This window comes from Pinus tabuliformis, chromosome 9 (genome assembly GCF_031772625.1).
Source record: "Pinus tabuliformis cultivar Carrire ecotype Pingquan chromosome 9, CPIR1, whole genome shotgun sequence".
In the NCBI taxonomy this organism is placed as follows: domain Eukaryota; kingdom Viridiplantae; phylum Streptophyta; class Pinopsida; order Pinales; family Pinaceae; genus Pinus; species Pinus tabuliformis.
Genome location: NC_142307.1, coordinates 1,884,338,338 through 1,884,350,859, shown reverse-complemented (window position 1 = coordinate 1,884,350,859; position 12,522 = coordinate 1,884,338,338). Strand labels below are relative to the sequence as shown.

At 41.1% G+C, this 12,522-nt stretch overlaps 1 protein-coding gene across 1 annotated transcript; it reads left to right on the top strand.

The window, feature by feature from the left end:
* Positions 1–417: 417 nt before the first annotated feature.
* On the top strand, positions 418–2,277 carry LOC149156452 (UDP-glycosyltransferase 73E1-like). The gene has a single exon (XM_089444026.1). It carries the CDS (start codon positions 584–586, stop codon positions 1,925–1,927), a length of 1,344 nt encoding a protein of 447 aa, XP_089300152.1. The 5' UTR covers positions 418–583; the 3' UTR covers positions 1,928–2,277.
* Positions 2,278–12,522: the final 10,245 nt, after the last annotated feature.

Genomic DNA, 12,522 nt, shown 5'->3' with positions numbered 1-12,522 from the left:
GGATATTTTGGAATGGTGTTGTATACTAAAGTGACAAATTCGTTCGTTTGGATGATAGATTTTTGTTGAAATTTGGTAAAAAGTAATTTAAAATAATTAAAATGTTCAAATAATTTTTTGATAGTTAAAATAAAATTAGTAATATTAAAAATTTTAATATAGTTAAAATTTTAAATTTAACAATTGTAATTTATATTTCTGCCCATTTTTTTATAATTTTACTGAAATTTCAGTTATTTGTAGAGCCTTTAGACAACTTTTTGGAAATGTGATTGACATAACGACAAAATAGTAGGTGAAATTTATATCTCTCAATGAGAATGTCCTATCATTCTGTCATTCTATCATTGAGAATGTGAACCTGAACCTACCATTCTAGTTATCAACCATTCTTTCGGTAGTCGCACGAGAAATTATTTGCATAATTTGCGCAACTAAAGCCTAGCCTGTTCCAATATTATAGCCACCTTCCTTTCCTTTGCTAGCCTGTTCCAATATCATAGCCAACTTCCTTTCCTTTGCTAGCCTGTTCCAATATTATTTGTTTTATTAGGCGTTTTATCAGAAAATCACAGGAACCACCATGGAAGGAGACAACAGTAGCAGAAGACTGTATCTGGTAATGCTCCCATTTTTAGGGCAGACTCACTTCAATGTGTGCTTACAGCTCTCCAGAATGCTGGCAACCAGAGGCGTTGCGGTCATTTACGTGAGCCTCCCTTCCAACCTAGATATTCTGCGCTCTCTAGTGGAAGGAGAAAGATGGAACAATCATGCTTTTCCCCTCTATTTTCAGGATTTATCGATCCCAGACGCCGAAGCTTCTCTGCCACCGGGCCGTCAGAATACAAATAAAATCTCCCCCGACATGATACCCAAGATCTTCGATCTCCTGGAACAAATGCGCAACCCGTTGGAGGTTCTCATGAGGGAGCTCACCGGCAGGGAATACTACGAATGCAGGGGCCTGCCGGTTCCCGATCGCCTCGTGCTCGTCTTCGACTTCTTCATGGGTTGGTCCGCTGCCGTGGCGGCCAAATTCGGTGTCCGGTCGTTCACGTTGAGCCCGTTCAGCGCGCACATGTGGCTGTCTTTGGAGGTCAAGTTCCTGGGGAGGGCGGAGCCGCTGCTGCTGCCTGTTGTTGCAGAGGCTATTGAGAAATTACCTTCAGAGGACTTTGTGGCGTCGCAGGTCCGCAGGCACATGGACTTTACACGCCTCGCAGACGGGGTTCTCCTTAACACGTTCGAAGATGTGGAACCCAAAATTTTCCGACACCTCGAAAGCGTGGGCGTGGGAGGCGGTAAACCGTTCTGGGCGGTTGGGCCGGTCATTGATGTTCCTCGCAGGGATCAAACCCGGAGACCTCGGGACGCCGAGATTTTGGCGTGGCTGGACACCCAAACGATCGGTTCAGTCGTTTACGTGTCTTTCGGAACGCAGTCCTATGTTTCTCCGGCGCAAGTGACCGAGCTGGCTCTGGGTCTGGAGACAAGCGGGCAGCCCTTCCTGTGGGTGCTGCGCCCGCCGGCGCCCTTATCAGCTGAGGGCTGGAAAGCGGACCTGTTGCCTGAGGACTACGAACGGCGGGTGCAGGGGCGATGCCTGATCGAGACCGGGTGGGCCCCGCAGGGAGCCATTTTGGCGCACGAAGCGACGGGCGCCTTTATCAGCCACTGCGGATGGAATTCGAGCCTGGAAAGCATGGCCGCGGGGGTTCCGTTAATCGCGTTGCCGCTGCAGACGGACCAGCCGGCAAATCCTCTGCTTTTGGCCAAGGAAGCAAAAGTGGCAGTGGAGATGAAGATGATCGACGGGGTCGCTAGACGGGATGAGGTGGAGAGCGCGGTGAAGAGTTTACTGGGTACTGGGCGGGGAGGAGGAGGTGAAGTTGGAGGTAAAGCGGAGGGTGAAGGCGGTGAGTAAATCTGCCGTTTCTGCCCTCTCTTATGAGGGAGGAGCCGCTTGGAAAAACTTGGACTCATTCATTCGATTCTCGTTACAGTAATGAATTCAATCTCTTTATTTCGCAAGGTGAACCTTCATTACGAGAATGAATATGTTTTTTATTTGATACATTCATTACAAGAATGAAGGGCATTTTCATGGGCAGTGAATGTATATGTTACTTATTTGATACATTCATTACAAGAATGAACGCCATTCATTACTGGACATTGCATTAATTCAAAACCCTTGGTTACTTTTGATGCGCGGTGAATGTGATTTTGTTTATCAGTACCGGCCATGTATGCCAAAGCACTTGCTATAGTGATTCGCCATGAGCGAAAAGTCGCTTGATTTAAGAAACCCTGCAGGGGTCGAAGCTGTTAGATTTCATATTTATTTGTCGTGGATCGAAGTTGTTTTAATTTATATTTATTTGTCGAAGTTATTACACTTATTTTTTTTGTTTTAGCTGTGTGGAAATGATTTTTTCCACAATATTTTTTATTATTTATAATCAAAATTTATGCAGATTTTTAAATATTTTGAGTTTTAGTTTAATATGTAGATTTCTATTATTTCAAGATTTTTGGGATGCCAAATTTATTTGTGCATTCGAAAATGCATTTTAGACAGCAAAAAATGACATTCTTTCTTAAAATTGTTTTAACGGTGAAAAAATCTATTTGTCAATATTTTATGTGTTATGTTTATATTTATTTATTTTAAGTCTTATGTTAATAGTTTAAATGGTTGAAAATGCAACCGTATTTCAAGGGATATATTTTACCTATTTTAATTAGGTTTAAAAGAATAAATAATCCTTAAAAAAATAAAATTTGTTTTTCCTTTAAATATTATTCTTATTTTCCCCGAATGCGTGTGATTAATTGTGCAGGTACAACGTTGTTCATCTCGGCGGGCAAGTGGTATGGCCACATGGCCACCCGCGCTGCTTCCAAGACGCCCACCACCATAATTTATGGCGTTTCAATGCTACCTGAAATCTGAAAAACTTTAATGATGGGAGAGAGCCGAGGCTACCTACTTCTGGTCCTTAAGATGGAGAATGTTGAGTGCCTTCCCCCTGTTATGCCTCCTTTGGCCTGTCACTGCCTCCCCACTATGGCAGAGCCGAGCTCTCGAACAGCCATGGGGAGAAGATGCCAGCTCCTCTGCTGCATTGAGATGAACGAAGGTGCCCACTTCTCGCACAACCAGCTTTGTTGCTACAAAATTGCCGCTTCGGCCCTCAATTCCACCACTGATAGTCGAATTCCTCACTCCCCTGCCTCCACAAACCATTCCATCCCCTCTCCTGCTCCTCCAAGCACCTGGCATACTGATATTCACCAAGCAAATATGCCCCGCTTGAGGCACAAAATGAAAAGCTACAGGGGAAGCAACAGAGGGAGAGCAATTCGCTCTCCCTCGTTGTCCTCGCTGAGGCAGATTCCTCCTCGCCTTCGACTGCTGCTCTCAGCACGGGTCGGTATCCCAACACCCGCAGTGGCAGAAGGCAGGCCCAGAGGGCTGGCCTTCGGCGTAATGAGGAAACCTAGTACCCCCATGATGACTCTATGCCAATGATAAATCCCTGTCATTCCACCCAGTGTCAATTCAGATGCACCCTGGAACGCCCCTGTATCATTGCCACCATCTCCGTTGCCTTCAGAGAGGAGCCTCAACGCACTGTTGTCCTGGACAGCATCATTCTGGATAGGACTGGCACTAGCAGGCGGAACACTCATGACAGTAGCTCTCAGGGTGACACTCTGAACACGACGAAAGTTGCTCGTTCTGTGCCGGAAGCTCTGAACAAGACGACCAACACCCCTGGTGGTAATGGGAAGATGGCAGCTGCGACAAGCACTCCAGGTGGAAAGACGCAGACAGAAGCCACGACCAGTGGACAACAACACGACGTCAAATATTTGTATGCTTACGGGTGTCTCATCGTGGAGGAGCCTCTGCCACCTGCTGACACCTAGCAAGCTACGGTGCATTTTTGATGTTTTTAGACACCTGGTCACCTTGGGTCTTTTTTGTAGTTTTCAGTTATATGGGGTCTTTTTTGATTTTTGTTTTGATCAAAAAACTCTCTAACATGGGAATTACAAGCTGGTTCCCTGCGTGGGCAGCTCTCACCATGATTTTTGGACTGGTTTCCCCTTGAGGGCAGTGCCCTTTTTTAATCATTGTTTGTTAATACTTGGTAAAAACTCTGAGACAAGTTTTGCAGAAATCGGTATCTCCATATAACATTATTTTTTGTATCTTTAATAAATTTATTCTTATTCAAAAAATAATAATAATAATAATAATAATAAATTTATTCTTATTTTGAAAATATAAATTACAAATCATACTTTTTGAAAACATATTTACAAAAATATTAGACTTACATCACCGTATCCATTGCTTAAGCGTTGAATGCCTTGAAGGTAATCAACACTTTTCATGCTTACTTTTATTATGTTTCTCCACAAATTCCTTGCTTGTTATCACCCCTCATATTGTACACAACTTAGTAAATGTATTAACACTTTTCGCATTATTCATGAATCAATAGTTTCATGTATGAGAAATCTAGTTTAAATAATGGAAATAGATATTAAATCATATTAGGGTCAACCTTATTTTTGTGAAATATTTTTTTTTAATAATGATGGCTATGTAATGGCTTCCCCTATATATATAACACATTAAGATTGAGATCCATCATCTATATCATGTATAAAGAATGAGATACAACACTACTTTTAACTATTCCCTTTTCATATTATCTATATATATATTTATATATATTCATCATTTATATCATCCACAAAGATTCAGATCTAACATCACTGTTAACTAATCCTTTTTCACTGTTAACTAATCTTTTTTCATTTTATAATCAACGCTAGATAATATATACATATAAAAATATAAAGATTGAGATCCAACACTACTCTCAACGGATCCCTTTTCAATTTTAAAATAAATATCTAAGAAGATTAGTTTTTCAATTGGATATTGTAAAAATAATATAGGGCTATGTAAATCCTCCGATATTTGTCAATCTAACAAATTAGAAAACTAAATTTGAAAAGGGTTGAGAGAGGAGATGTAAATTAGAAAATATCACTTGTTAAGTATTTTTATCTTCTTGTAGATGTATCAATCTGCAATGACTCGACAGCAATAGAAGTGCACTTCCAAATCTCGGATTGAGAAGATTCCAAGTAATGGTGACACAAGGGACAAATTTCAAATAGTGTGCCCAGGAGTTGTTTCATGCACTAATATATTGACCATTTATGATATCCTGTAGCGATACTCATAATTTTGCATCTATTATATGTTATTTTTCACTATGCTCGTTTGTTATCATGTACACATGACAAACATTGTTTTGATAACTATTATATGTAGGCTAAGTGATTAATGGTGGATTGACCTAATTAGAAGGAGAAATGGATTGGCTTAATCTTCCTCAGTTGTTGCAAGTAATTATCTCTCGCCATTAGAATCTATCAACTTATAGAAGCACAAACTTGCATAAAAAGGGGTTTTATGACATTCTCTATGATTTCCTGTTACCAAAATTAACCAGAAGAAAGATGGTTCAAATTATTTAGAAGAAATTCATAGGTATAATGAGAAGGTTGATTATAACACAATCTAAGCTAAACGTGGATAACATATTGACTTTAAAATTCATTCCCTATATGAGTCAAAAATTACATTTAATTGGGACTATTCAATCTCTTATGCCCCGTCAATAAAATGATTAGTCCTCTACAATATTAGGAGTGTTGGATAAAAACATTGTTGGCATAACCTAGGCTACTTATAAGGATATAATAATCACATGGGTAAGCATTAAGGTAGTACTAGTGCGTAGGGTACTTTTTCTAGAGTATCAAATGCAATAGATCCCATATGAGTCCATCCCAAATAAAAGCTCATTGGTAGTCAACCAACAACTCCTCATCTTTTTCCATCCATATTAATTCTAAGTTAGCTATAACTATTGTTTAATTATCTTAGTGATCTTAGTAAAATTAATCTACTAGTGGTATAAAAACTCTAGGTGATGCTTATATTGCTTTTGGTTTGATGGCTTTGTTGTTCATGTCCATAAACAACTCCTTGCTCCTCATTCCCTCATCCATAACTTGACCTCAAATCTATCTCATGGATTTCAAATGCCTCATGCCTAGGGCTTCATAAAGATATATGATCCCTCTAATTATGTATGTATGCCTATATTTATTTTCCCCTTCTTCTTAACTCAATACCAAGATGATCTAGTATTACATGCTCCATGGTGGATTGCATAACATATATTAATAGGCTTTTATAATGGATTTGTTTGGTTTAGATATTGATAATATGAGAGGTAAAATATGGCCCATATATTTCCAAATCTCCCCTTCACTCATAATGGGTGGATAGAATGATATTTTAGACACATTTTCATGAATATGGTAACCATATAAGTTCTTAATGGAGCCTTGCTAACTTACAACATTATAATACACCCGGATCTTAGTTGAAGGCATCTTATTGTTAACTCTAATCTAATACTAATTGTTTCCTAAATGAATATGTGTAACAATAGAGATATGTTCATGAAAATAACAATCCTTTATAAAATCATGAATACACACTAGTTAGACATGCACAACGACATTTAAAGGCATAGAACATAAAATAAGCATGACATTCATACACAACATCAAGAATATAAATTGAAATAGTAAGCAAACACTTGTTTGAGAAATGTTTTACACAATTGAATATAGATGCCAGATGTTCAACTAAACCATAGGCATTGACACACTATTGGGCATGGGATCCCCCCCAAGGCACGTTTTGGGGCTTAAAGCCCAAGTTTTGACTAAGTTCGATGTAAAGACTCCGAAATTTATGGGCGTGGAGCACGAAGATGGTAAATGAGTCAAAGGGTTGTCTGCCCTCAATTTTGTAATGTAATGTCGGTTTGAGAGATCTATCCATGGTCCGTGGACCATGGGATTGTATAAATAGAGCGAGGCTCTAAGTGTAAAAAGAAAGAGGGAGGGAGGAATCAATGGAAGATCTAATAAGGAAGCATTAGGTCTAAGAGTAGGGTCCTGTCTTTGGGTTGTAGAGTAGGAGAAGGCTCTGCAGCTGAGTGCACAGAGGCCTAGTAGTCCGTAGCTGAGTGCACGAACCCTTGCAGCTGAGTGCGCAGGGCAGGTTGAGTCTATAATCGATTGAAGCATTAATAAAGAGAAGTTTTACCATATTTCTATGTATCTTTCCCTGTTTTATGCATTGAAGTATATTGGGTATGAATTGCAAGTTTACTATTTATTTGTTGCGCAAACTTATATGAAGATGCTGAATAAAAGAATATAATATAAGGTATATGTTTACATGAAGATAACTAACTATTATAAGAAGATAAGAATAGATTGCTGCTCTAGCAGCGTGAAAGCCCCACAGCCCTTGGTTAGGGTTGTGTGAAGATGAATATAGCAAGGCCGCGAAGGCCTCGCAGGCCAGGAAAGTGCATGGAGTAACCTGCGCGAAAGTATTCACAGTTGGACTAAATCATCCCCTCAGACATCTCAAGGGTGTGGAAACCTAGTTCTAACATCCCCCCATACTACTTCGGGTGAGATCTCAGTCCATGCTCCGCGGAATATTGCTGAAGGGGCCAGTAGTACAGGGATTTGTTTGGCTCATTAACTCTAAACTTATGTCAGGCCGCAACAAGCCAACAAATGGTTCCATTGTCGGGACTAGAATCTACATAGAGATGTCTGATATCATATCATTGGAATCCAACTAAGAAAGAAATTAAAGGTTGGTTGGATAGAAGAATTCACGAGTTCACGACGTAGGAGAAAAGGAATCCACGATTATCAAAAGGAGAGTGGTTAGGCTACTGCCTATACACAGAGATCGACGAAATTTTCTTCGCATCTTTCCCTAATGAGCTGTACGAGTGGATCGCGAAGCTAGCAGATAGCCAAGGAATGTGCAAGCTCGACATTCCTATTGTGTGGACCCCAGAGTTGGTGCACAGATTGGAAGCATCAGAGGATAAGATTGCGTGTGTTGTTGATCACTGGCTCGATTGGGTTATAGGAGGATTCATTACTAAGTTCGCAGTAGATACTATAGTAAGCTACAACGAGGCAAGCGAAGCTTTCTCAAAGGACTGTGAGGTAAGTACGTTAAGTCTCTAAACACTTGGATTAAGATGGTATCGTGTGAAAAGCGAATTATGCAAATACATTAGTGTTCGGGGCTATGGAAAGTGGGAGAATTTATAGAAATGAAGATAGTGAAGAACTAGAAACTAGCCCCTTGATTTCACCTTCGCGAGGGGACGAGTAAGAGCTCACGAAGGTCTCATCAAGAAGTGCCATCAATTGGATAAGGCAGAGGATTCCGCGCATACGACCCCCACCCACACCACCACCAGCTTCACCACCTTCATCCCCATCATTGCCCGTACCACCTCTGCCACCACCACGAGTCAATATGGCAAGCTCAATAAAGTTGTCGGTGTTCAAGGGAGTAGGAAATGAAGATCCAAATTGTGTTGAACAAAGAATATTGCAGGCCAAAGTCAGAGGCATAGTCGATCATTGCATTCAAAGAGATCACAATGTTACCAGGTGATACCCCTTGGGAATTGGATCAAAGACTAAAGTGCATGATTCACGAAGCTAATATGACTTTGATGGATGGACGACACCGCGAATGGGTTGTAGCATCGCTAATACCGCATTTGAGGAACGCGTTGTTGCAACAGAGGTTAACAAATCAGGCAAAGGCCTTAGAGATCATGATGAGGCTGCATGAGACCCTGATACAGGATCATAACTTGGGAGTTCAACAGATCCATGCATAGTTGAAAAACTTATGCCTTGAGATGTAGAGTCTGAAACAAGATAGGACAACTTGCCCAGAAGTGCGCAAAGAGGTATGGTGTGTTTTATGTAAGGGTCAGGGTCATGACAAGGACCACTGCCCAATATTCGTGAATTACCTTGTCGGAGGAGGGCCGATGCCATTAAGACCAGAGGCACAAGTAGTACCTAGTGCGGCACCTGCTCTGTGGTGCAAGATTTGTCAAACAGGAGGAAATCACGCTACGGACAACTGCCATTTGTTGCAGAAGTACATGCAGAATTCGCAACAGTCGTTCTATAATTTTTGTAGATCAGTGGGACATGATGAGTGTACTTGTAGAAGCTATGAGTTGATGATGGATAGGACTCCCACCTATAGAGTTCAGACCAAAATGCAACCCCTTGGCTAGAACGCGGGAGTGGCACGAACCGGATTTCAGGGGCGTGGATGAGGTCGGGATGGAGGAGGACCTAGAATAGGTCGCGGATAGTTGATATGTTACAATTGTGTGGGGCTAGGACATTATGCCTGTGATTGTACGAATCCAATGTTTCCATAATGTCTGTATTGTACCTTGTTTGATCATGAGACAAAGGATTTCCCCACACTAATAGTGAGGTTGTGCGACAAGGGAGCGCTCCAACCTCCCCCGACTCAGAACTTGCAGATGATGAGGTCTGAGTTGTGTGAGGAAGACCCCAATGTGAACATTGTGCTTCGAAGTGGAATTATGACAGGAGATGATAAAGGCAAACAACCTGAAGATAGTACTTGGGTTCTCAAGGCTCCAACGAAAGAAACCAAAGTTTGATTTGGAGCGCGCTAAGGAAACCTTCATGGAAGCTAAGAAGAGCTTCGATGATGCCTCCACTTCAGGAATCAAAGATAGACCGGAGCCAAAAATGGACCCATCGATTCTCATGACGTTCCTAGAAACATGCATGAACATAATGCGTGATAGTAAGGCTGTAAAGGGATTGCAGGGACTCATTAATAGATGCAGCGGAACTGCGCTAGGAGAACTGCACATAGTCCAAAAGATTGGAAAGCATGCGACGAGGACAGGAAGAGAAATGAGGTTGACCATGCAGATTGGAGAATATGAGATGGACCAAGTAATTCTAGACCTAAGGTCGGATGCGAACATTCTGCCAAAACAGACATGGGAGTGCATGGGAAGGCCTATGCTGCAATGGTCTCTTATCCAGTTGCGAATGGCGAACCAACAAAAGATCATACCTATGGGTAGATTGCAGGGAATCACCATGGATATTGAAGGGGCAAGCGTGCTAGAAGAATTTTAACTGATAGAGATTATTGATGAAGCAATCCCTACCCCAAGCTATTAGGAATCGATTGGACCATTGACATGAACGGGATGATAAATATGAAGAAGCACAAGATGATTTTTCAGAAAAAGTCTCTGTGCGTAGTTGTACTTTTGGACCCTGTTGAGGGATCGTGCTACACTGAGCCAGTGTGTGACGATGACTTAGACTGCATCTACAAGATAATGCACGAGAGCAAGACTAGGTAAATCCCATCGCGGATGGATGAATCTCATGGGAGCGCGAAAGCTCCTGTACATTGGATTTGAATGAAGAGATAGAGCAATGGCAGAACCAGTTACATGAGGTAACCACGCTGAACTAAAACATGATGACAAGATCGATGCACTGCATATCGACGAAAGTAAGGGATCTATCTACTTATGATGGGTTAAGTGACGTATATGATTTCCTAAACAAATTTGAAAAAGAGGTGCTGGAACAGCAATGTTTCGAGGCTTTGAAATGGGTAATACACGTTACGCTCCTGAGGTGGTGGAGTACGCACCAAGGAAGCTTTGAGGATTGGCACGAATGTAGAAGGATGATGCACATGCATTTTGGGAAGCCTCAGATGTGTCTAAAAGACAACTATAATATACGGGATGGTCCGTGCGTGCATCTGTCCAGGTGGGTACAGGCATATGGTAAACAACCTACACAGATGCACATGGAATTCACGTTTAGGAACACGGTCAATAAGCATGTGTTGGCAAGGAAATTACGTGAATGGTCCCTCTAGTTGGGACAACGAAGTGTGGAAAGAACGAGTGTGTAGAAGGTTACCCACGCAGAAGCCTTTAACGAAGTGTGTGAAGCACTGAACAGGGTATATAATGCGCAACAGAGTGATTGGGACCTACGCGTACCAGTAGTTATGTGGGCTTATAGGACAATGTGCAAGAAACTAATGGAACAGACACCTTTCCGACTGGCCTATGGAGCAAACGTTGTAGTCCCAAGAGAGTATAATATGCCTAGTCCATGCATGGTAATGCCGGTAGATATGACGGTTTGTGGAGCCTTGGAAGAAGGGATAGCACAGCTGAACGAAGCAGAATGCTTGGGACCTGAGGAAGAAATCCGACAGGGTGATATTAGGCTCCAAGAACTCATGAAAGAAAGAGTGCAGTTAAGGGAGAAAAGCATTCTGGTGGAAGCGGAAGTCAAGAAGCTTGAGGAAGAACTAAAGAAGGATTTTCTCGATAAGGAAATCGGGATGATGAAACAGGGTGTGCAAGATTACATTGACAAATTTGGAGACTACTACCGAGAGTTGATCAACTTGATGCCTTTGATTGGACCATATACTACTAGAGGGATCACCCATGGTGGCATGATGCAGATGGTAAAGTGCATGACACAGATAGTAAAAATAAAAGGCATATTTTTTCCAGGAAAAGTGATGGATGACCAGTTGAAACCCTGCGCCACCTGACTAGCCATGGAAAGTGTTAGTGTCAGTATATGCATACTTCCATCAGGGATCAAATCTACTCTTTGTATTTTCATTTTAGGTGTCTCATACTGAAATTTTGGATCATTCGATTAGGTCATGTCAAAATGGTCCACTAATGGTTGTCTTGTTCTCTGAAAATCAAATCTTCCCTCATGAGGTACATTTGCTGACCCATCTCCATGTTGTATTCAGTTGTGGTTTCAAATATGTTACTTTAGGTGTCAAGGCAGTTGTATTTCCATTAGGTTTTAGGGTTCATTTCCAAGGTATTTCCATTAGGTCTATCTTACGGTTCACTACAAGGTCAAAAGCATAGTTTCACATGTAAATAAAGGGTAGCAAAAATATAAGGAAGACAAATAAGCAAATACTGAAGTTATTGTTATTGTATAAAGTTGTCATTTTCACTAATGTAATTTTCATCTCAAAGACATGCTTTTGAGATGAAAACAAAGTATTTTAGTTTACATTTTTTTTATGTAATTTAAGTCATTATATGCAATAATTGTTCCCAATGCTGCCCAAGAATGTCTCCTTGCTGCAAGAAGTGAGCCATTGAAGAAATCAACTTATTCAAAGCTTCATCCACCTGAAAAGAGACCGAGAAAGAGAAACATTAGACAGAGATTTGAAAACAAACTAAAAAGTTCCAAACAAACATTATAAAGTGGGTTTTTTTAAATAGAAAAATCGAAATCTTCCTCTATATAAAGTTTCAAAGGCATTTTTCAAAGTTCATTAGTTCCTTTGCATCCTAAGTCATCCTTGGCAAAGAGGAGATTGAGTGAAGGAGGAAAAAATCAGAAGGGCGCGCTTGCTGAGAGCACTGCATGTTGGGAGAAGGTGTTGCGCACTTGTAGGGTCAAGGGTGCATTTGCCAGTCCGAG